Below are 25,778 nucleotides of genomic sequence, written 5' to 3'. Positions count from 1 at the left end.
AGTAGTTCACGGCCAAAGGGAGTCCATAAACGGTGTTCACGGTCTAGATTCCTTTCCTTTAGGCGTTCACGACCAATGTGCTTTCTAGGATTGAGTTCATGGTCTTAGGTGGGTCCTATGGAAGTGTTTATGGCCTTAGCTAATAGTAAACCCGAATATATTGTCCTTATAATTCAAGTGTCCAAATTGTGACACAATTACAAGCTCTTGTGTATACACCATGTGATCCTTGTTTGATTGCATTGTAGACTGAATTCTCAATTTATTTGTCCCACTTTTTCTTGCTTAACTTGTTTACTTTTCTAAGAGATTACCTTACGTGCAACTTTCAAAGTGTATACTTCCTTATACATGCACTTATGCTCTCATGGTTTTCAAGGTTCTTATTGTACTAGGGATACAATTTAGACCTTGCATGGTCCAAATAGTTTGGGTTGTCACATAAAGTACCTGAAACAACCAACAAACTGTAAACTAATGCTTAGTGAGTTCCCAGAGCATACCCCACATAATCCACATAATCATATAATTCATATCAGTCACATAAGCCATGCATATAACATATAGGGATGTCGTGGGCTCCCCCAGGTTCTTACTCCAGGATGTCGTGGGCTCCCCCCAAGGTCTTACACCTATGTGTCATGGGCTCCCCTATGGTCTTTACATGGAAATCCATGGGGTCCCCCACATTGTCTGATATCCAAGTGTCATGGGCTCCCCCATGGTCTTTACCTGGAATGCCATGGGCTCCCCCATATGGTTTGATATCCAAGTGTTATGGGCTCCCCCCACCCCCATGGTCTTTCATGCAAATATCACAGAAACAACTAGCATACCACATAACATATAACCAACTAGTATACCACATATCACTACATCAACTAGTGTTCCACATATCACAAAACGGGTCGGCATTAGTGCCTTCGACCCATTGGTATGGTGAGGAGACTCACCTTTGTCTGCTGAACTCGAAAGCTGCTCGCCTAATAGTCTGAAACCATGAGTGTTGAACAATAATACAGTTAACCCTAAATTAGGATTAAACATAATCTGATTGAAGGACCCAATTACCTAAGCCCAAGTCCTTTTAATGGCCCAAGAGTCTTCCATTGCTAATGGGCCCAAAGTCCATATCCAAAACTATTAATGGGCCTCATGGCCCAATAAGGCCCAACTAAAATAACCATGGCCCAAAACAGATTAACCGGTCCACTAACCCAAAATATGACTAGGCCCAAAACTGCTTAAGGCCCAAAAAGTTTACAATCCCACACGAAGCCCAAAACCAACTGGGGTGCGTATGCCAAGTGTACCACTTCAATACGCTTAGCGTACTTAGTCCTTGGATGTACGCGCTGCGTACGCTATATTACGCCCATCGTACAAGCAGATTAAGCACCACTTCCATTAAGTGCTTAATACTTGATATTATAACGTCCAATATCAGATCTGAGCTCATTAAGACGTCTTAGGGCATAAAGTTGGCAACTTTATGCCCTTGCATGCTATAAGGAACTTCAAAACTTCATTTTTCACATTAGGACTTCATATAAAGCTCCAAACTCATGCATAGAGTTTAGATAACCTTCAAGCTAGCACCTTTATGCATCTAGCATGCTCACAAAACTCAGATCTAACCATCTTAGTCTTTGGATTTGCTCAAACTCCCAAGAGATAATTCATGAACACAAAATGGGACAATATAGCAAACCCTAGCTCAATCTAATGAATAAGATGGCAAGATTAAGACTTTATATCTCTAAAAGCTCCTCAAGGTGAACTAGATGTAGGATCTTAAAGCCCAATGCTACCCCAAGCTTTCTTACTAACTTCTTCTTCTTGAATAAACTCCAAAATGGCCACTAACACACTTCTATGCTCCAAAATCACACTCTCAAAGGAAAACTGAGGTAAAGGGACGAAATGAGACTCTAGAGGCTGATTAGGGTTTGGTCCAAGTGGCTTAAGGATGAATAAATAGGTCTCAAGTTCGGGTTTTAGGGTTTTGGTCCTTTGTCGCGTACGCCCCGCGTACCTACATGTATGCTCCGCGTACCTACATGTACGCCCCGCATACTCAATATTCCTTCGCGATCCTTCCTCCGTAGTATGCTAAGCGTACACTTAGGTACACCCAGCGTACAAAAGGGACCATTTTTGCCAAATTAAATCATTTCAAGGGGGTTAGAACGGTTACCTGATTTGGAGTGTTACAACATAATTGTCCTGAAACAGTTTCCTAGATTATATGCTTTTTATTGCAATTAAGAGGGGACAGTTCGATATTTTTGGAGTAATCAGTCGTGGAGGTTTACATGGAATATGCTTATTCTAGGTGGAGTGGTGGTTCTCCAGTTATCTCAATTGTTGTCTATGTTGCAAGTTGTACAACTGACTTCGAGAGCATATGCTTAGGGTGGGAGTTAGTGATGGGTTTGATATGCATCTTTACACTAGATTTAGGTCATGGCAGCATTCAAAAATAATCCTAAGTATACATGCACCCAAGATCTAGGTTTTACTATTACAACAACCTACTTTCAAAACTATGAAGTTAAACTAACAAGAGGGATAAGATTACCATCCTTTCAAGTATAATCATATATACTTGTAATCCACTTGAAGATCTCGAATCCTTGCAATCACTTGGAAGAACTAGCACCCAAAGTAAGAATGTCTCTAATGGCTCACACCCAAAAGTCAAAAACCCTAGAATATTTAAAAGAGGGGAGAGATGAATATGAGAATGAAATTCTCACCCTAGGAGATGTTAGGAACGAAATTTTGAAGGCAGAGAGGTCTTTATATAACTGAGATTACTTGCAGATAAAGCTAATTTGAATCAATTAAATAATTAGATTTAATTCATATTCAAATCATTATCCTTAACATCTATTAGGATCGATTCTAAAACCTTTCTAGAGCTCCCAAAATTGTCCACCCTCTTTGGGGATTCCGGAATGTTCTTTTTGCTCAACTATTGAACAATTATCATTCAGTCTCTGCACCTTTAAACAATTTTTGATTAATTGCAATTAATTCTATTTAGTTTCTAATTAATTTATTATCATGTGATAAATTAATAAACTATTTTCCTCACTCTCTTAAAATCTATTCTAGCTATTTTAGCTCTTGAGGACTTTATTATTGTTCTCAAAGTTATACTAATTTAGTTATGACATTGGACCCCTATTTCCAACAGTTAGATCCTTCTAGTACGTTCTCGGTTCGATCAATCGAATTCCATATCGATGAGATGACACATGTCTTCCAATGGTAGTTTTGTGACTCGTTGGAATAGGTGGATTCCTGTAAAGATTAATGTCTTTATTTGGAGAGTTATGATGGATCGAATTCCAACACTGAGGAATTTAGATAAACGTGATGTGGAAATGGAGTCTCTATTATGTCCGATGTGTAGTGGTGATGTCAGAGATGTTAGTAATTTGTTCTTCAAATGTTCTCTCGCTCATCAGCTTTGGTCAGGGATTGCGCGTTGTGTGGTATTGCAGTTCCCGGTTTTTGATTGCTTCTTGTCTATGACAGAGTGGATTGATATCCAGCTTGTAGCTCGTTTAAAGCATGCAACTTTGGACTCGGTGTGTATGACAATCCTTTGGGTTCTATGAACTTACCAAAATGATTTGATTTTTCGCCAAAACAAGTATAAGAAAGATTTTATTTTCGATAAAATTATAGCGTTTTTTTTAATTGGTTTTTTGTTAGATCGCTAAAGCTAGGAAGAATTGAATTGGACGGTTAAAAATTCAGATTCTTAACTAGTTTGTTCGTGTTGATGATTTCTATCTAGCTTTTGTTTTCATTTCATGGTTAAAAAAACGTGTAATTTACTCTTATACTTTACTAAAAAAAGTTTCTTTAGTTCGATCTAGATTAATGTTATTTTATTCCATTTTTTACCATTGCAGATTTGTAGGCAACGTGAGTGGGTTTATCGGCGAATCTATCAAGCATCACACCCTTTTCTCAGCCTCTCCAGAAACCCTCGTCTCCCTTTCCCCTCTTTCTCTCTTCCCCCAATTCTTCAGTCAACAATGACATCCCTCTTCTCCACCTTCAAGTACTCCGACGGCCTAACGGTCGTCGGAATCTCTTTCTGCACCGCCGTCATCTGCGAAGCAATCTCATGGCTCTTGATCTACCGCACCACATCTTATAAATCACTCAAATCCTCCATCGACAAAGCCTCCAAGAAACTCGAAACCATGAAAACCGATTCAACTGTCGCCGCCGCCCCCAAAAAGTCCAAAACCAAAAAAATAGATCGCGTGGAAACGTCGTTGAAGGAATCCAGCAGAGATTTGTCTCTCTTCAAGTTCAAATCTGGTGGCGTCGTTGCTTTGGTTCTGTTCGTTGTGTTTGGGTTTTTGAACAATCTTTTTGAAGGGAAGGCGGTTGCGAAGTTGCCGTTTGTTCCGGCGAGGATTGTTCAGAAGATGAGTCACAGAGGATTGCAGGGAGACGATCCGACGGATTGTTCGATGGCGTTTTTGTATTTCTTGTGTTCGATCAGTATCAGGACGAATCTACAGAAGTTTTTAGGGTTTGCACCTCCTCGTGGAGCTGCCGGCGCCGGTTTGTTTCAGATTCCGGATCCTGCCAAGACCAATTGATGATGACGACTGATGAGTGAGTTATAGATCTATTCTTCTATTCTGTTTTTTTGTCTTAAATCTTTGAATTAGATGAGCCATAATTGTGAAAATCGTGAAGCAATAATTAAGATGAATTCTGTTTACACTTGGATTCCAACATTTAGAAAACTTCAACGCTTGTTAATTCCATTATCGAGATTCACGATTTGTTTTGATCCGTGATTTTCATGATCTTCTTTCCCTTCATCGTTGAAATTAGTCATTTATTTCTGTTGTGCTAAGATCTAGATCACAAACTTATTAAATATTGATTATGATTATTCTTATTTTGAACAAGTTATATCAAGTAAACATATCTAATGATCATGTTGATTTGTTCTTGTTCATGCTTCGAACATACTCCATCTGATGATGAAGATTGATGTCATTTTCGCACTGGTTGATTAATTAGGAACTTCCAGATTTACATAATATTTTTATTATATTAATATGCATGAACATGGTTAAAATTAACCAAAATGATGAACATGATCAAAATTTAAAGCTCTTTATCACGTAACTTTAGAGCAAAAAGAACATATTTTAAACCTATCTTCTTTTTCTGAATTTGGCTCAACCCATAAACGAAATAGTTTAGTTTCAAACTTTTATTTTGTACTTAGTTAATTTATATTTATACTGTGGTTTATTTTAATTTGTTTTACTTAATTATATATAAAACTTACTAATAAATATTAAAAAGAAAATTAAATATCAAAAAAGTTGAAATGAAAAGATACTTTTTTTAGAGGAATTGCTATTTTGACACTTAAAAGTTTCTTCTATAGGTACTATAATCATGCTCTCACAAAGAAACTTTTACACTATTTAAGAATATGATGTGTATAATTTCTAAACAAATTTCTAAGCGACCTAAACATATTTAATATTCAATTAATTGAATTATGTGATTAAGAAACATATTATAATAATTAAATATTAAATTTAATAATAGAATAGAGAAATACTTTTGTTCGATTACCATTAATTTCAATAGGACAAAATAACCATGAACTTGCGCACTAAGAAATTGCAACGAATGTGGGCAGCAACGAGAGATTTTAAGCGTTTGTGGGTTGATTTATCTGATTTTATTCGGGTTAACCCCGAATCTGAAAATCTTTATAAAAAGTGACCCAAAACCCGACACTATATAAATATCAGGTTTGACGGGTTAATAGGGTCTGGAAATCAAATCCGGTTATTTAGGTTATTCAGGTTAACCCGATATGTATATAAGGTCGGGTTTCGGGTCACTTTTTATAAAGATTTTTCGGGTTCAGGTTAACCCGGTTATCCCAAATAAAATCAAATAAACCAACCTACAAACGTTTAAATTTCTTGTTTCGTTATTGTTGCCCACATTCATTGCAATTTCTTACTACCCAAGTTCATGATGATTTTGTCCACTTGACATTAGTGGTGATCGAGCAAACGTATTTCTTCATTCTATAATCTAATTTAGTATTTAGTTATTATACCCTGTTTCTTAATCATATAATTCGCATTTGATTCATTGAATATTAAATTCGTTTAGGTCTTTTAGAAATTTATACACGCCTGGTTCTAGAATTGTGTAAGAGTGTCTTTGTGGGAGCATTAGTATTCTTTCCAAATTATGAAGGTCGGTTTATTTTTTTTTCTTTTGAGTTTCTAGAATCTATTTATGTGATGGGGTCATGGACTTAATGGGGCTGTTTTCCATAACTCTTATGTTTAAGAAATCCATTTAGCTCTTTTAGGATTACTAAATCACTCATTCAGTAGCAAAAAGATCAAAACATGTATTAACTCGAACCCGACTAACCCGAAGTTTAATGGAGTCGGGTTTTGAATGAATATTTCTTAAACAAAACCCGACTAATCCGATCCGTTTAACCCGATTACGAACCTTTGTTCTACCCATTATTAAGCCAATGATGGGTTTATTAACCAAGCTAACCACACTAAACTCTTCTTTTTCAATATACTTGAAATCTAAAAAAATGAGACCATTAGAATGCTATGAAAAATAGGATCTCTTTGATATTTAATCTTGGCAGAACGAATGTCATACTGGGATTTCCAAAACACCTACATATAAGCGAAAGTGGCCGTATCAAAGCATTTTTTTAATTAGACAACTGCCTTGTAATGATCCGCCACCAAGAACATTTCCTCAACGGTAGTTGGCTATTGGGTCCGAGTTATGTCACACCATTTAGTAATTTTTATCCCCGCTTCTTTAGCTAGAGCTCAGTGGATGAAGACGTGTTGCGCTCTTTTGAGCATACCCAAGTTTGGCCTTTGCTTCCTGGTTCAAATTATGGTTAATATTATAAATATATCTTATATTTTTCGATTTTTAATATTTTTTTCTTTTTTTTTTTCTCAAAAGAACTCATGTTTTTTTTCAATTTTTTTCTTTCTAAGCCTTTTACAAGGTTTAGTAGTAATTGGTAAAAAAAAAAAAAAATCCGAAAATCCTAACATGAAAAATAAAACCTCTCATATTTGACAATTGTTTCATTTGCATAAACTTTTTCGTTTTTTTCCATAATAATATTGCTTATGGTGTGCTTAACGGGGGAAGATCAATGTTTTGATTATATATGTGTTTGTTAAGTTGAAAACCAAAAGTTTTGTATCTTCTAACTTAGATGTAATTGTATAACAAATGGTTATGTAGTTGCTAATTTAAAGATCGGAAGTTCTGCGTTGGTTAACCTGGATGGAATTGTATTGCAAATGGTTTTGCATTTTCTAATTTGGAGACCGAGTGTTCTACTTTTGCTAATTGAAGGTTCTATATTTTCTTATTTGAAAATAAATAACAATGAAATGATAAGAAGTTTGTTGACTATGTGATTATTGATATGACTATTGATTAGAAAAACTTAGAGTCTCAAATAAATCATAGGGAAATCTCTGTAAAGTCCTTACATTTTGGTCTCATATTCAATTAAGTATATATAATTTTTTTGACCTCATATTCAACACTTAATCATATATATATATATATATATATATATATATATATATATATATATATATATATATATATATATATATATATATATATCCGATTAAGTGTTGAACACCGGTTAAATTATTCAATCGTGGACACTTTTTTAGATTAACTGATTTCACGTTTATGTGACACATATAAAGTCCTTACATTTTGACATCATATTCAATTACGTCCCTAAACATAACACCTACGTATGCAGGTAACATGTTGTAATACCGACTAACCTACAAATTTTCCATAGTTGATAACCAGTATTCGGGACTTAATATATATATATATATATATATATATATATATATATATATATATATATATATATATATATATACTCTAATAAATGAAAATCAATATGCCACATGTCATTCTTTCATTACTTTTGACACTTGTAGTTTTGTAATTTTTTTGGATTAATAAAATCCAAATGTCAAATTCTAGGTTTTTTCAAAATTTAAAATTAAAATCTACATAAAACTTTATTTAAATAAGTAATGTATTAAATGTTTTAAATATGGTTTATTCATTTCTTATTTTAGATCCCCAATTTCCATCTATACTTATACGTCCTTGATTTGCTCAACAATTCACAAAGAAGGATTTCAAGATTTGATTCTCACCATAATCTTTCATTTTTTTCTGAAAAAAAAATCAAATTTCAACTGAACATTATAATTAAATAAAAAAGTCGCAGCATCAGTAATGACATTTACAAAACCATTTATAAGATGAATTTCAATTCAATCTAATATTATGTAGTTTGTATGATTAAAAAATAATTTGTATATATCTTAAAAATATCAAAATATATTATACGAAAACTTTTTCATAATGACACCAACAACATGCTTATCTAGCTTGTATTTGTTTTTTTTTTATTTTACAAATAGAATTTATTTAAACATATTTTTGAGAATAACAAAATAATAGAAGTTATTAACAAACTAAATTATTTCACTATAATTATTTTAAATAAAACAATAATATTAGTCATATTACTATATATGATTGTAGTTTTTTTTCGAATATTAAAATTTGTATTTGATTGTACAACACGATGATTTTATCATTAGTCTCAAGTTAAAACACATTGCTGATATTTTGATATTGAAACCTTAATATTTAACTTTTGTTTTAAATAACCCGTGTATTACACGGGTTTCACACCTACTATATATATATATATATATATATATATATATATATATATATATATATATATATATATATATAGAGAGAGAGAGAGAGAAAGAGAGAGAGAGACTTAACTTAATATAAGTTTAAAATGTAAATTTATAGGATATTTCCATCGGAGTTCAAAAGTTGTCTTTGTGTTTGACTATATGTACATACAATGGAATAAATATATGTACATACAAACATGTATACTCAATGTGATGAAAGAAAATTCCCAAACTAGAAGAAATGAATAAACAAATATGGGCATTTGGATGCTTATAGTCATTATTTGGCCATGATTTATTCTTCACCTTCAACAAAACAATTATTGTATACGGATAAAATTGTTGTGTACGAATAAACAAATTTAGTCTTTTTTACAAATTTAATTTTCTACAACTTTTTTATAATGGTTTATAAGATTTTATTTTCTTTAACTTTTTTTTTATAAATTTCTAATCTACAAGTTGGTTGCTAATTTGCTAATGTATATGAGGTATTGCAAAAGTTGAAAAAAGGTTAAAAAAATATATTGTAAAAGAAAATTTTTTAATAGTTGAAAAATAAATTAAGAAAAAAATCTTATAAACCATTATAAAAAAATTCTTAAAAAAAGTTTGGAAAAAAAAAACTAAATTTGGGAAGAATTCATAACAAAATTTTAAATTCAGATCAAATTTGTAATAAAATTTAAAATTTAGGTCAAAAATATAAATTTAAAAAAAGATATGACGTATTAAATTAAACCTAAGATAACAATAGCCATATAAAAAACATAAGTTGATTTCCCTTTTAAAACATAAAATCAATTACTTGACAACTTTAAATATTCTGAAAAATTAATTTCCAAAAATCAGTGATAACACATCTCAGATAATAGTCGGATATGATATTCCGATTTGTACCAAAAAATTGTAAATAATGGAACCCTACACTCAAACAATCTAATGTGGTTTGGTCATTAACAAGACTCTTAACCAAATATACAGAATGAAAAAGGAATTCACGTCTTTTGAGCTAATCCTACCCCACAAATTTCCTTATTTCCATATGATAAAAGACAAAAATTACAACTTTTATCAAATTTACAGCATTGCCACGCAATTACACCCAAAAATATCAAAAACATTTGAAATATAAGTACTTTTCTATTACGGATAATTTGAAATATAAGTACAATCATACAATGCTATTATGGATGATAAACAAGAACACTTTAACACGTTGCTATTTGAATAAATGGGCGAGGGCAGGATCATTTAGGTCAAGATCTAACCATCCATTCATCCTCATGTAATCGATGTAATGATCTGGTGGTTTAATGGCACGAGGTTTTGAAGGAACATACCCATGAATCCTCTCCAAATCTTTGGCAAGCCAACGAACATATGCAGAGTCCAATGGAGGCACAATCTTTATCACTACTTCTTCTCTTTCCTTTCCCTTTTCCTTTGCAGATATGTTTCCCATCTTCAATCTGACAAAACATTTTTTTATCAGCAACTCATTCATGTCGAATCGGAAAACATGATTGATTCCCCTAATCTATTTGATAATTCAGTGTAGAGTTGATAAAACTGTGCTCCAATTTTGATTTTTGTGACTAACCTAATAATAAAATGAAAATTTGGTTGCAGGAATTTAATCGAGATTAAATAGAAAAAAGATCTGCGATTCTGTGCAATAGAAACAGATACAGATGGATGTTCGACCTAAAACTAAAACAAAGGCAAATTTGTGAATTGTGAACTGTAAATCGGAAAACAACCGAAATTAACGTAACGTAGCATTCGAAGATGATATGAATGAAGGAAGGCAAATTGATTAATCGGATAGAGAAAGTAGGTAAAAGATAGATAGTCCAAGTGAAAGAAAATACCAGAGAGTTACAGACGATGATGATTGATGATTGATGATTTGATGGGGGTAGAGAAACACAGGTGGCCTTTCCAAGACTACAACGGCGAGCTCTGTGTTGGAAGGGCTTTTTTTAAATAACAAAAATTAAAAAATAAATAAAAATTGTTCGAGCCTTCGAGGGTCTTATTTGAAAAAAAAAAAAATCGAAGCTTTTAAATTTATAAGCCTTTGTGACGACTATTTTTAATGATTATGATATCGACCTGGAGAGAGTGGTATGTAGGATTTTTTTAGTTTTTTTTAACTTCGTGTAAGTTTAGCATGTCTAACATAAAAAATAATAATAATAATAATAAATAATAAAAAAATAAAATGGTAGTGTGCCAATTTAATAGTTTGATTTTAAGAGATAACATTAAGAAAAATAAATAAATGCCAATTAATCACGACACTCCTTTCCATTTTTTCTCTCATTTCTCACTAAAAAAGTGTTGTCATACTTACGACACGTCATCTTCATTACATGTTCACTACCACACTAGTACTCCTTAGAAATGATTACCACTCCACATTACTTATTTTTTTTAATTTTTATTTTTATTTTACATTAGATTAAGCAATCATATTGTGGTCGTTTGGACCATTTCGAAAGCAAGCAATCATATTGGGCGTAAACATACGTAGAGAGGTTTACTCCACATTACATCCACTAGCGGACATGTCCGCCACATAGGATTTCACATGTGGCTTTGTATGCCATATCAAATGGCCTAATAAAATTTTAAAAACAAAATTATTGGTTTGAAACTAAGTAAATTGAAAAACTATCATATCATAGAAATATAATAAACTTTTTCATTTAAGTTTATATATATATATATATATATATATATATATATATATATATATATAATAGAAAATACATAAAAGTTTGGAAACCCTAAAACCTAAAAAATCAATAGTAATACATAGAAAAAATTATTTTAAGATATCTAATCTTTTTTTTTTTTTTTTTGACTTTACAGGCTAAAAATCGTAGGTTTTGGAACAAATTCGTTGAAAAAAATTTGAAATTTTTTATATAAAAAAATTATTATTTTTTAATTTTCTTTAAGAGGTTTTATAAAAAAATTAGTGATTTTTAAGTTTGTAAAGTCAAAAAAAAAAGATATCTCAAAGTATTTTTTTATACATTTTTATATGCATTTTTCTATTGATTTTCCCAAAATATATATATATATATATATATATATATATATATATATATATATATATATATATATATATATATATATATATATATATATATATATATATACAGAGAGAGAGGGGATCGGGTGAGGACTCGAGAGGACGCCTTAAAAAAATTGAAAAAAAAAATACAAATCATAAAATCGAGCATAATACTAAATCGGAGAGAAAAAAGTTGGAAAAAAAATTTGGATCATTAAAATTGAAGCATGAATCATTTTTTACGATCCATGATTCAATTTTTATAATTTATGATTCAATTTTAATGATACAAAAAAATTTTCATTTTTTTTCTCCTGGATATAGTACTATGCTCGATTTTTTGATTTGTATTTTTTTTAGATTTTTTTAAATTTTTTTAAGGTGTTCTCACGAGTCCTCACCGAAAAGAGAGTCATCACCGGAACTGGACCCTATATATATATATATATATATATATATATATATATATATATATATATATATATATATATATATATATATATATATATATATATATATATATATATAAGGAAAATCTTCATAAATGGTCCATGTGGTTTCCAAAAAAATCTAGTCCCCTCCTTAACTTTTTTTTTATGTCTTTAAGCATTATCCATATGGTTTCCAAATATAACGTTTTACTTCCAAAATTTTAAAAAACATAAAAGAGACAATTGCTCGTACCTTGTTTTGTGTTGCTTGAATCTTGATGTGTTTTGCATGGTACATGAAATTCAATGTGTTATTTGTTAGGAATATGTGAAAACAAGTATGTTCTTTCTCACGAATATGTGTTTTGAAGGATCATGTAGTCAATTAGGTTATCATAAATTATTTCTAAGGATAATCCTACAATATAGCCATTTACATTGTGTTTATCTTTGTGAAAATGAACAACTTCTATTTATTGTTTGTTTTTTTAGAAAACAGAAGACATAAAACAAATGTTTGTGTTGTAGAAGATATAAAAAATAATTTCTAAAGTTTGAAGGCATTTCTAACCCTTAGCTTTTAAAGTTCATCATCTTTTCCGATTTGCTTTTCAATTGTTTTTGTCGATTTATTTTTTTTGTTTTGATTTGTTTGTTTTTTTTTCCGATTTGACTTTTTTGTTTGCTTTTTTCAAATTAATTTTTTTATGATTTTTTTTTTGTGTTTTTTTCATTTTGTTTTGATTTGGATTTGAACATGGTTTTTATTAATTTTCGAAACATGATGTTTTTGAAGATGATAATGGTCGTAGTGGACGATGTGGTGGTAGTAATGACTTCGATACGATTACGGGCAGATGATGATTTCACTTAATTTATTATATATACATAATAAAAAATAATATTAATTTGCAGACTTTTGAAAAACAAACCGTCAATAAACAGTCAATACAGTAAACTTCTGATCCACATATTCTTCTATAGACTTGGGAAAAGACTGCATACATTTTACCTTTTCAAAACCAAACACCACTTTAATGTCTCCGGCACAAGAACAATAAGCAACATACCACATTTGTATTTGGATGTTCAAGATTTTAGGAGTTCAAGAAAGTAGTGTATTATATGCCATGTATCAAAAGTTGCTAGGCGGATACTAGGTATATGTCAACTAGGAAGTAGCGAGCATTCGACATAGTCGGGGAGTACTCGCATAAGATAAATTTCTTAAAATCAAAATTACCTGAGTTTGATTGACTGAGTTTCTAAGTAAGACAGAAATACGACCGAGTTTGACTAATTTCTAAAAAATCGTTATATTACATGCCCAAATTCCAAATACTCAACTAGGTTAACCGACTTTTACAACATTGATTATATGTTATATATATACTCATATAGCTTCATTTGGTTGCTTATTTATACAAGTATAATCTTTTCTATTTCGCTTACTTTGCAAGAAATATAATTTATAACAAAATACCAAATACGATGAGTCAAAAAGACAAAATTGCAAAAATGGTCCCTGTGTTTGGCAAAATTCTGTAGTTTTGGTCCAAAACGAAATGTTGGTGCACCACTGGTCCAATTTTAGATACCTTGTGTGGTTTTGGTCCCTATGGTTGTATTTTCTTGTGTTTTTGGTCCAGATCCCACTAAAATGACTAATATGCCCCTTAAATAATTATATTTTAATTTCTTTTATTTATTTTCTTATTCTTATAATAAAATGAAAAACAAACAAAATAAACCCACCTCTCTCTCTCTCTCTCTCTCTCTCGCCTGCTTTCATCTTGATCAGATAGATCAAACGGGAATATGTGGCAAAAAAAAGTTAATTCATCCCTAAACTATATAGTGAACACAAGAACCCACCCACAATCAACCAGATTTGTTACCAATCGTGATTTGCAAGTTTGAGATTCAACAAAAATCGAGACTCATCGTTGGGTCTCTTGGTCTCGACCTGTTTCTTCGTCCTCTGTCATGAACCACTGGCTGTAGTGGTGCTTCAGTGAGCCATCGAGACAGCAGCCTCACCTCTCGCACATCTCTTCTTCTCCCGTCAAAGCAAACACCACTGGACCACCTGCGACGTCCTGCTTCTCGTCTGAACTCTTTTCTGGCCTCCTTCCCTTCGAAAACCCTAGCCACACCGATCCCCCTTCCTTCGCATCCTTCTTCTGAGACAGAAGAGCACAAGATCTGCTCAAGCAGCCATTGCTGCCCTCGCTTCATCCTTCGCTCCGGATGAGTAAAACACCAAGAGGCGGCGATTTCTCTTCCCGATGAAAGATAAAAGGTGACGGCCTCTTGTGTTGCTCGCCCCTACTCGCGAATTCGGCCACTGGACCATCGATCGACCTTGGGGCTATTCCAATTCGTATTTCTTTTTCTCCATCGGACGAGGATCTTCATAACTTTGTGTATTTTGTGTGTGTGTGTGTGTTTAAGAAGACGAAGTTAAAGAACCCAGATGAAGATTTAGAGAGAGAGAGAGAGAGAGAGAGAGAGGATGGTGGTGGTTTTTTTTATTTTGAATAAAAATAGATAATAAAAAAATGGAAAAAAAAATTATAAGGGCATAATGGTCTTTTTAAGTAGATAGGGACCAAAAACAATAGAAATATCCAATTTTGGACCAGTGGTGCACCAACATTTCGTTTTGGACCAAAAACACATAAAATTGTCAACCACAGGGACCATTTTTGCAATTTTGTCATTCAAAAACCAAATGAGTAGTTTCCACTTTCCACTTTCCATTCACCACACTTTTTTTTTTTTGTTTACAAACAAGTATATGTGCAAGACCATGTAGCCTTTAGCAATGAAAACCACACCATTAATGTTTACAAAGCAACCAAATACTCGCACAATCAATCAACCTCACTGACTTAATTCAGACAACACCTTGATTCATTAGCTTCACGACTTGTTCAGACATCATCTTAAGCTCATTTGCAGCAGCAGAGGCTAATTCATTGGCGTATGCACTCTCTTCTCTCAGCCTTTTGTTTTCACTTTCTAATTGCTCTTTTGACTCTGTAATCTTGGCTACTTTCTGTTTGAGTTGTTCAATCTCAACTGCCTGATTAATTAACATGAAATTGGTAAATTATTTAAGTATGTTATTTTTTTGGGTAGTGGTCATATGGAAACAAACCTGTGCTTTAATTGTTGTATTTTCTGAAAGAAGTTGTTTCAAGGCTTTGATTGTTTCTTCAAGTCCTTTACATTCATTGTTCTGAGGAAACACAATATTTTTTAAGTAAAAATATTAAATTAATAATAATGTACAACTTCAGTTTTACCTTTCCGTTTAGCTGCTCTTGGATTGCTTCACTATCTGTGAGTACTTCAACCTGATAGTAGAACAAACATCTTTCAATTTACTCAATTATTATATAAAATATATTAATTTGTAGTAACTGTAAGTTATATAAAAAGTCAACCTGTTGCAAGGGCTCTGATGTAGATTCTGATGGAGAAGAGTAAGAAAGTCTTCTGGATTCAACAATAGCAAGAGTATGAGTATTTGCTGGAGGTGTAGGAGTAGGATTGCTTGTTGTAGACATGCCTCCACTTGATTTATCACTACCACTGGTCAAAGTCAAACCATCTCGTTTCTGGTCAAACCAAGTTAAGAACAAGATTTATCACTACTAAGTACTATCACTGATCTAAATTTAATAAAAAAAATATTTGTTAAAAAAATTAAACAGACCTGTGGCTTCTTGATCTTTTTATCATCCTTTATGTGTGTGCCTTCATTAAGAGTAACATGCAGTTGAATGTTTTCATGATCCAAACTTAAGTTGCGCCCTCTTTTTGGAAGATATGCAAGCTGCCCATTTATCAGATTATTCAAGTTAGCCTAAATTACAGTTTTCGTCCCTATGGTTTGTTGAAAGTTACACATTTCATCCCCCGTATACAGAACTTTTAACGTTTTTCGTCCCTACAGTGAAGTTTTTCAACACTTTTCGTCCCTCCTGTTGACGTCTGTATTAACCTTTAACCCCATGTAAAATGACTAATTTGCCCTTTCTCTTACATGTATTATTATAATTATTATTAAGTTTTTTAGGATTATTAAATCAATTGATATGGACAAAGTCAACTACAGGGACAAAAAGTGTTACAAAACTTCATTTCAGGGACGAAATCGTAATTTTACCTCCTCTTCCATGAAGGAATATCTGCTTCCTGGATCAGTCTGATGTGGCGATTTGGTTGAGACTAGGATCAGTCTTGTGAGACTTTGTATTTGGCTTAATAAAGCATCTTTAGCTTCTCCTTCATGCTCCAACTGATGTAACTCCTCTTTTAAAGATCGAATTTGATTTTGATATGTTTTGATAAGGGATTTTTCATCATTGATCTGAAAATATAAAGTTTTACTTTCAAAACTCTTAATTACAGATTTAATTCTCAAGTGCAAATAATTCAAATGCTCATAACCTTATTTTGTGCTGCTTGAATTTCAATGTGTTTTGCATGATGTGCAAATTTCAATGTGTTGTGTGTCTCCTCTGAATTGCTTGAAGAGGGAGTAACAGTGCAAATAAGCTGAAATAATAAATAAATAAATAAAAGATATATGGGCATTAAATAATAAATATGGAAGTTGCATAAAAGACTTACAGATACCCTTCCATGACCACTTAAAGAAGACTGAAGAAGTCTGGTTAATTTTGAGTCTCTGTATGGTATATGAGCAGCCCTCCCATCTGATAGTTTTGATATAACCTGTGACAATTTATTATTTATCACGAATCTTGTTTCCTTTTTTACCCTTGGAGATTATACTGATAAAGTAAAGAGTTAATGAAAATGATTGAGGGCTTACAGTTCCAAGAGTTAGAAGGCTTTTATTTATGTAGGCCCCTTCTTTTCTACGAATACCAGTAGTTTCAGCTTTAGAGCTCTCGGAACCAGCAAGATCTATGAGGTTCTGCAAAACAAGTCAAAATGACGATAATACCCCTGGGGAAATATGTCTAAAATGAGGTTCAGGGGCATACCAGTTGCGACAAGTTAACAGCCTCGCCTTCAATATTTTCACCACATGGGCTACTCTCGATTGTCTATACGTAAAAAGTAAAATAGAAAAGATTAAAATAAGTTATGATATTTAATATTTTAAATACTTTTGGAAGCAAGAGGTGCTGTTAAAAACTAAAACAGCAATTAAAGAGTGGAAAGAATAGATAATAAAATTTGGAATACACAGAAAATTATATTACCAGTGTAAATATTGTGTGACTTCTGCTGCTGTGCAGATTTAACTTTGTGGAAGCAACGTGTCTTTGCTCTGAATTAGCAAAAAAAAAAAAACAATGTATAAATTAAATTCCAATTAAAAAAATTAAATAACCAAAAGTCTAATGAACTATTTGTTATTACCTTCTCCAGCTGCAATAATGGAAAAGGCATGGGCAGGAGATAATACAACTTCCTGTTTTACACCTTCAACAAAGGTTCCCTGCAATTGCAAACAATAATTATTGCATAAATTTATTTTGATTTATGATTTTTGATTTTTTATAAAAGTATATAAAAGTTATACAACTTTACCTGATTGTCCTCTCTTATTCTTAGATGGTGTCCTGCTGGATTCAACAAATCATTAACAACCTGCAAGAAAAGAAAAAAAAAAAAAAAAAAAACTTGAGATAGTAACATTACAGACAAAAGGGACTCATCCATTCATACATTGACATGTGGCATGCTCTCCTAGGTCATGTATCATGCCTTATTGTTTAATGTGAATAAATTTAGTTAGACTCCAGCTTTTTGATGTGTTCATTATTGATGTTTTCTGAAATCTGGAATGTGAAATGTGTTTGCTGAGATGTGAAATTTATGTTCTTGTTTTTCTAGAAGGTTAAAATGGTAATTTTTCCAATTCAGAAGCTCACCTCATTGTATATTTCCAAATATGAGAGACGGAGGAGAAATTCGCGACATGGGGTCTGAAAACACATGAGGAAAATCAATGATTATTTCTCTTAAAACAATCAGATGTTTAGAAAAGCATATTCATACCTCTTGAATGATACAAAAAGCATCCTTTATTGCCAATGGGATAATTCCAGGGGACCTCTGGTTTCCCTGTCTTGTGTGTATGATATGAGCGAGGCAAAATAAATTCATTGGAATATAAAAATTCATTAAAATAAAAAAGTAAATTCATTGGAATACAAAAAGATACTTACATGCATAGTGTGAGTTTTCCCACTACTTGTCACACCATATGCAAAGATAGTGCCTGCTCTTATGATGGATCAAAGAATATATATAAGAAAGAGAGAGTTGATAGAAACTAATAAGACACTTGCAAGAATGATAGAAATTAAAGAAACTATTTTGTACATCAAAGATAAAACTATTAAAAGAGCAAGAATGGGAAACTATATTGATCCAAAAAATAGTATTTGAGTGAAGACATTGTGAGAGAAAAAAATACTAACAATTGGGAAAGTTTTGGATTTAATTTTGGGAAAGACAAAGTAATCATATCATGATGCCAATGCATGTTTGTTCATTCTATTGCAATAAAACATGGTTTTCTTCAAAAGGAAAAAAAAAATAACATACCATTAATGCCTTCCATAGCACCACTGACAACATGTTGGGCTGCAATATCGTATAAATGACGTGTAGTGGTTGTAGGCCCAAAAACTTGATCTAGAAATATATTTAAAGAAAAGAAATGAGATTTCAAATGCCAATAAAGAAATAGAACCTACAATACTTGTGATAACTTCAATTATACAATATGCAAAACCAAGCTAAGCGTCTACCAGTTAATGGTGGAAACATTGATCAAAGCTGATAAACTAAAGTTTTTAACAAAGAAATCATTCTTAAATGAGGATCCTAAATAGGAACTGATACTCTCTTTACATTATCAATTTTTCCATCTGATCTAGCACTTAAGCCAAGAACACTAGATGTTCAATCAGATCTCCCCACTCTCCATATATTATTTATGCCTGCCATTTCTTGGATAACTAACAGCTATACAGTACATGTGTACTCCCTGGTTAATAATAACTTCTGATATGTCCACATATGTGATGATCATGACAGGAGTGGAGGTTATGTATGCAGGGATTACAGCTTTGTGATATTTGAAGTACAAATCTGAGAATGAGATGATAAATTGTGAAAGGGGAAGTTCCACAACAGCCTCATGAAAGAATTGCTTATGTACTAGTTTGTGACATGGTCTTCAGTTTCATTACTCATTAGATGTTCAACCAGATCTCCCTACTCCAAAGTTACTTATATCAAGAACACTAGCACAATGTATGGCAGCATTTAGTTCAAGATCTGGATATGAAGTAGGGTTAAGTTGGTTATCATTGTAACCTACTTTTCTCAAATTCAAATTCCAATTCTAGAGCATGACTCCATGATTGTAAACATTGCAACAATAAATTTCACAACAAGCATCAGATTATTGTATCATACCATATGCAAAAGCTATTGAGGGAGTATTCTCATTCCGCACAATTGTTTCTCCATCAGCATACCATGCAATCTCCTCCCCTTGTCGTATTTCCCTAGGACTACTCCACACAAAATCAATTAATTTGTATACAAGTTAACCAAAAGTATATACATAAACACGCGCATATTATTCCAAATTTTTTGATACAATTTGATCACCTGAGAGGCCGGAATCGGATGGTGACTGAAACATTCTCTTTCAATCTCTCAGAATTCATTGTTGAACTCTTGGTGAAAAAGTATTCGTGCTTATTTCTAGTTTTCTAGCTGAAGAATTAGAGGAGCTCGGATTATCAACTGAAGCTTCTGGAATATGTTTAGAAGACAAAGCTGTAGAAGAAAGCGAATTGGCACATTTCAAGCTTGAATCTCCGGTTTGGATCCTCCATGGCTCGCGGCCATTGTTGAATTCACCACCAAATTTTTTCTACAGTAGATCAAGCAACACGAAAATGTAATCAGCTTACCGAAGATCTTTCTTTCAGTGCTTTCGACAATCGAGATTTAATAACAAAATAAGGATTTCGGAGAAAGATTTGAGAAGAACACAATAATGAGGTTGATTTACAGAGAGATGTGTTTGAGTGAGAGGGGTAAGTGTGGGGGTTACAACTTACAACTTGCAAACAAGTGAGTTTTAGCAGAAGCTTTTGTGCTTCCCTTGTAAGCAATTTACCCCTTTTGGAAAGTTGACCAACATTTTGAATAGTTGGATTTCAAGTATCTAATTGATTATCCGCTGGAAAATAGCTTTGAGAGTAAATTACAGTTTTGGTACCTGTATTTTGTTCCAATCTGCATTTTTGGTCTAACTTTTGAAATATTGGTATGGATGGTCTCTATAGTTTTCAAATATTGCACTGAAGTCCAAGGTCCACGAGCTGTTACCCTCTATATTGCTTAGTTAAATGTATGTTAAAGGATGAAATTGCCCTTATTTTTGTCTTTTTTCTAAATTTGTTATCATTTTATTTTTTTGTTATTTTTTAAACATATTCCAGAAGTTTCACCATTAGAGCTAATGTTCGGATATATATATATATATATATATATATATATATATATATATATATATATATATATATATATATATATAGAGAGAGAGAGAGAGAGAGAGAGTTAGGTTCATGTATTTTAAGTATTTATTGTGTGAATGTATGAATCAATGTAGACCAATCATTTCAAAAGGGTAAATATGTAATCTTACATTTAATTAATTATGGTAAATATATAAATCAATTAATATCCCTTTAATTTAGGAATATCAGTTTTAAAACCCAATTTCTAGTATATATATCCTCACGTCCGCCTCTTCCCCCTTCTTTTCTATTCATCGTCGCCCCCTAATTTGGAATTCCCTCCCAATCCCAAGTTGATGAAATTACCTTCAGTAAAATTAGGTCTATTCATTTCCGATTCCTCCCCTCGTTAAACCATTCCAGTTCTCCAACCACGTAGCCACCGTTGATCGCAACTATTTCTCCGGTCAAGTTCACCTCCTTCGTCTTCAATCACTCTCTCGATCACATTGTATCTCAATTTTCTTCTGTTTCCTTTTCATCTACATTTCTGATATCAAAGATGCTAACAGGTAATCATCTCATTATGCTATAGTTTGGTTTAGTTGATGTTGTTTTTGTCTAGGTTAATGAGTCATTACTCTTGATTTATTTGTTGGAGTTGATTAGGTCATGGAGGTTACTCGTTTCAGTCGATTTGAAAGAATCGATCGCGAACTCTCAAAATATTTGGGACGATTTGGTGTAAAACACAACAGAAAGGAAGCGAAAGTCGTACGGCTTGATTTAAGGTATGATTTACTTACTAAACACAAATTAAAAATCATAGATTAAGCTTTTTACTACACTGTGTTGTTGTTTGGTTGACTCCTTGTACCCAAAATTAACTAGAATGATCATTTATTCACTAAAACCATTGTCCGTTGATGATAATTTCTGGATATATATCGAACTAGCAGTTGAGTTTTGGGTTGATGTTTTAGAATTTGTAACAAGGAATTAGTTCAAATCTGAGTTTCTGTGTAGTAGTAGTTCTTTATTTATTACATATACATTGGAGTTGATAGAATTTCTTAATACTACATGGTTTATTTGTGTGTATATGATCTTCGTTGTTGGTTTGAAGAAGTAATTTTTAAGTAGCCTTCATGTTCTATTATCATACATATGTTATAAAATAATAAAAAATAAGAAGTAATTTTTAAGTAGCCTTCATGTTCAAGAATATTTTTATTATTTTATTGTTCTAGAATATTTTTATTTTTGAACATACTCAAACATATTCTGTCAGAATGTCCGAATTAAAAACCTTATAATTAGTAAAAATCGGATTTTTAAAATTAATAGAATCTATGATTCCTTAAAATATGCAAATTTCCTTTATTAAATCTATATTAATTGACTAAAATACCCTTCTAGTTAAATTGGATGGTATTTTTCAATTATATTTAATTCAATAATATGTATTAATCACTTTCTTAAAATAAATAAAATGATTGGCCCACATTTATGTATACAATAACACAATAATTACTTTGAATAGAATAACCTAAGCATATATATATATATATATATATATATATATATATATATATATATATATATATACACACACACACACACCATATATGTGATCACCACGACGTGGTTGATAAACACCACGTCGTGGTCTTCATGGATATCCCGTATTCTCCGAGTCAGCTTATTGGTCGAGAATTTTCCATTTACCACGTCGTGGTCTTTTGTCTTCAAGCCTTATTTTTCTTCTTTTTGCTTTAGCCCATTCATTCTTGCTTCTAGCTCCTCGTTTTGCTTCCTTTTCATCCCAAGCATGTCTTTGCTATTACGAAACAAATTTCAAACTTAATAAGTACTTTCTGTCCCAAAATAAACATAATTGTACCTAAAGAATTAGAAATATACACAAAATACATGATTAAATATGTGCATATCAATGAAACTTTTCAAATCGGTTATTCTCACTGAACTATTTGTTTTTTTGGAAAGAGACGTTCCCGCAATAAACACCTTTTTTTACTACCAGTTTGCTTTTTTTTTCGAACACTTTTTTTCCTATTAGATTTGGATACACGCCAAAATTAAAATCGGTGATCAGACAAAACCTTTCAAGGCCATAAACCATTTTCGTATCTCCCATTTTAAAATACAATCGGTTTATGCCATTTAGAGATAATATTGCGTCTGACCGTATATGATGAAGAAAAATTTTATGGAATAGCAAGTCATCTACTTGTAATGAAGGGACGTCCAACAAATAACCAAAAATGGTCCTTCTAAATGCTTCATGCCGGGTACCCTTCAATTGTTCAAATGCTTCCCATATATTACACCCCGATCCTCACCCGTGCTGAAATAAAACAAGATGAATGGTATATTTTTTTCTTCAACAACACATTAAATGCATCACACAACACCAACGACAACACAACGGGTAATAACTTTAACACAACTTATTATAAGGAAAGTAGTTGTTATTTCTAATTAAACTAAAAATTCACAAAACTGTAAAAAAAACATATAAATATGACAATTCAGTTGGAATGCAATTCATACTTTACATAAATCTACAATACAAACTATGAAATGCATCGGAAATAAGATTTACACAACAAGTTTATTTTTAGTTTTTCAACATAATTGCATCCATAAATTAACTACACATAACATCATATTTGCAACATACTAGCATGGGAAATCATCTACGAAATGCATTGTCTATCACATTTGCATAATAATAACATCATAATCAATTTCATAACAATACAATACTATGAAATGCAAAGGTACAATTTTAAGATGCATCAAAAATCAGTTTTATAATACAAATCATATTTATAGCACAATTCTATAACATATTTGCATAACACTTGCATCGAAAATCAGTTTACTACACACAATGCATGATTTACGCATCACATACTTGTACTATCACAGATCTGCAATATACTAACAATACCAAGTATGAAATGCTCTTAAAACCCCATGGCTACTTATGAAATGCTCTAAATATCGAATATAACACATAGATCTATGAAAATCGGAGGGGTAGCACCTTCGATTTTCATTTTTTTCCTATTTTTTCCAGATAATTCATAAACAAACATACCCTAAACATGGTAAATGATGATTAGAACACAAAATCAGTAAAAATCTTACCATGTTTTCGGGAGAGTACATGTTTTCATCTATAGCTCCCTCAAAGAGAGTTTTCCCCAACAAATAACTAGAAAAATGAGTGCTAAAAAGGTATTTATAGTCTCATACCTCCAGGTTTGCAGATGGTCACTTACGTCCGCAGATGGACCTTTCCATCTACGAACATACAACACTCGATGCATAAGCTTGCTTTAAACACTTATATGTTTGCAGGTATGGAGGAGAAATCGCAGATGACCCTAATCCATCTGCGATTTTAGTGGCGAAAATTGTAATGTTGGTTATTTTTGGCTATTTTTTGCAAAGTGATTAGCAAAAGTTGCTTTTTTGTAATTTTCTCAAAAATTGGTTTTAAGACACAAAATAAATTTCAGACTAATATTCCAGTACCAGACAAAATAAAAATGTTCTGGGATTTCAAGAACAAGCCTGAAATCTGATGAACAATTCTGAAATTTTAAAAAAATTATTTCGTGTTTTACTGAATTCTAACAAAATGTTAAAGAAACATAACAATAGCTATGATACAATGGCTTAAAGTGTAACATTTGATTGAAAAATCAGTTATTAAACACATTTCAAAATGGACATTTCGAACATGGATAAAAAGAGTTTTTGAAAAATATTTGGTAAAATAAACATTATATATCACCATTGAGTCTAGAATTACTTATTCCTTACTCGATAGTCATTTCGGTAAAATATATAAATTGGTCAAATGCATTTATTCTACACATTTGTGGTCATTTTTGTAAATATCTCTCTAAAATTTAATGATGCAACCTTTCGACTTGTAATTTAATATATTTTGACTATGTTGTTAAATATACTAACTTAAAAGAATTCAAGTAAACTAAAAAACTAGTTTTTTAAATAACTGAAAAAATTTAAATTCATTAGTGAACGTAAAACCTAAATCAAAATACCACATAAAAAATTTAAATTCGTTAGTGAACGTAAAACCTAAATCGAAATGTCACATAAACTTAAAGATGTCCCAAAAATTAATTTTTAAATAACCATACACACATGCATGCATACAACCATACATCTATTTTCACTTATTTTTTCTTTGAAATTTCCATATTGCAACATAACCACTTATAGATTTTAGATGCCAATGGTAAAACCAACAAATAGGAAAATGCAAAAGATATAGACTTAAAAGTTAAACAATGTTGGGCACACAATGTTTGTCATGATGGTTTCTTTTTGCTTCAATGTTTAGAATAACTCCAACCTTGACACTATAAAAAACACTAAAATGGTGTAATTTTCACACCAAATTTTTTCCCATCCAACCACACACTAAAAAAATCGCATTAAAAACATATATTCAATATAATAATAGCAAAGTAATATTTTTTATGTTTATTTATTTATCAAATTATTATGGATATCATTATCTTTCTTGAAATAGTTCCATCTACGGTTTGATATTCATATGAAACCACAACTTATTCTGATTCCACCCACGGTTTGATATTCCTTTTAAACCACGGTTTCATTTCCTAATTTCTCAACTATATTGAATAATCTTTGTTGTCAATTTTCATTTTCATTTACTTCAAGCTGAGAACCAGAAAAGAGTTTGTCTAGCGCATATTGCCCAATTTTCGTTTCAGTTTTCCATTTCCAAAATGAAGAGCAAAATGCACTTTGGATCACCGAAGGAAAGAAGAAACTGAAACCACCAATTTCA

The 25,778-nt window shown here is 31.8% G+C and overlaps 2 protein-coding genes and 1 pseudogene across 3 annotated transcripts; 1 reads left to right on the top strand and 2 right to left on the bottom strand.

Annotated features, from left to right (window-relative positions):
* Positions 1 to 3,929: 3,929 nt before the first annotated feature.
* On the top strand, positions 3,930 to 4,833 carry LOC145159714 (uncharacterized). The gene has a single exon (XM_079078737.1). It carries the CDS (start codon positions 4,056 to 4,058, stop codon positions 4,632 to 4,634), a length of 579 nt encoding a protein of 192 aa, XP_078934863.1. The 5' UTR covers positions 3,930 to 4,055; the 3' UTR covers positions 4,635 to 4,833.
* A 5,133-nt stretch (positions 4,834 to 9,966) lies between these two features.
* LOC145156602 (aspartyl/glutamyl-tRNA (Asn/Gln) amidotransferase subunit B) lies at positions 9,967 to 10,844 on the bottom strand. Its single transcript, XM_079075901.1, has 2 exons — positions 10,718 to 10,844; positions 9,967 to 10,315 (listed from the first exon to the last, which is right to left on the bottom strand). Exon 2 carries the CDS (start codon positions 10,306 to 10,308, stop codon positions 10,066 to 10,068), a length of 243 nt encoding a protein of 80 aa, XP_078932027.1. The 5' UTR covers positions 10,309 to 10,315; positions 10,718 to 10,844; the 3' UTR covers positions 9,967 to 10,065.
* Positions 10,845 to 15,048: 4,204 nt separating this feature from the next.
* Positions 15,049 to 20,581, bottom strand: LOC145157959 (kinesin-like protein KIN-7K, chloroplastic; annotated as a pseudogene). Its single transcript, XR_013737232.1, has 20 exons — positions 20,498 to 20,581; positions 20,040 to 20,307; positions 19,842 to 19,939; positions 18,963 to 19,052; positions 18,581 to 18,633; positions 18,411 to 18,476; positions 18,284 to 18,337; positions 17,940 to 17,999; positions 17,769 to 17,847; positions 17,609 to 17,676; positions 17,387 to 17,449; positions 17,212 to 17,316; positions 17,007 to 17,111; positions 16,824 to 16,931; positions 16,540 to 16,743; positions 16,087 to 16,206; positions 15,815 to 15,988; positions 15,674 to 15,724; positions 15,526 to 15,606; positions 15,049 to 15,450 (listed from the first exon to the last, which is right to left on the bottom strand). The product of XR_013737232.1 is annotated as a kinesin-like protein KIN-7K, chloroplastic (transcript).
* Between the last annotated feature and the right edge of the window lie 5,197 nt (positions 20,582 to 25,778).

This window comes from Lactuca virosa, chromosome 2 (genome assembly GCF_052849685.1).
Source record: "Lactuca virosa cultivar CGN04683 chromosome 2, Lactuca_virosa_CGN04683_v6, whole genome shotgun sequence".
Lineage (NCBI taxonomy): Eukaryota > Viridiplantae > Streptophyta > Magnoliopsida > Asterales > Asteraceae > Lactuca > Lactuca virosa.
This window is presented reverse-complemented; position numbering and strand designations above follow the sequence as displayed.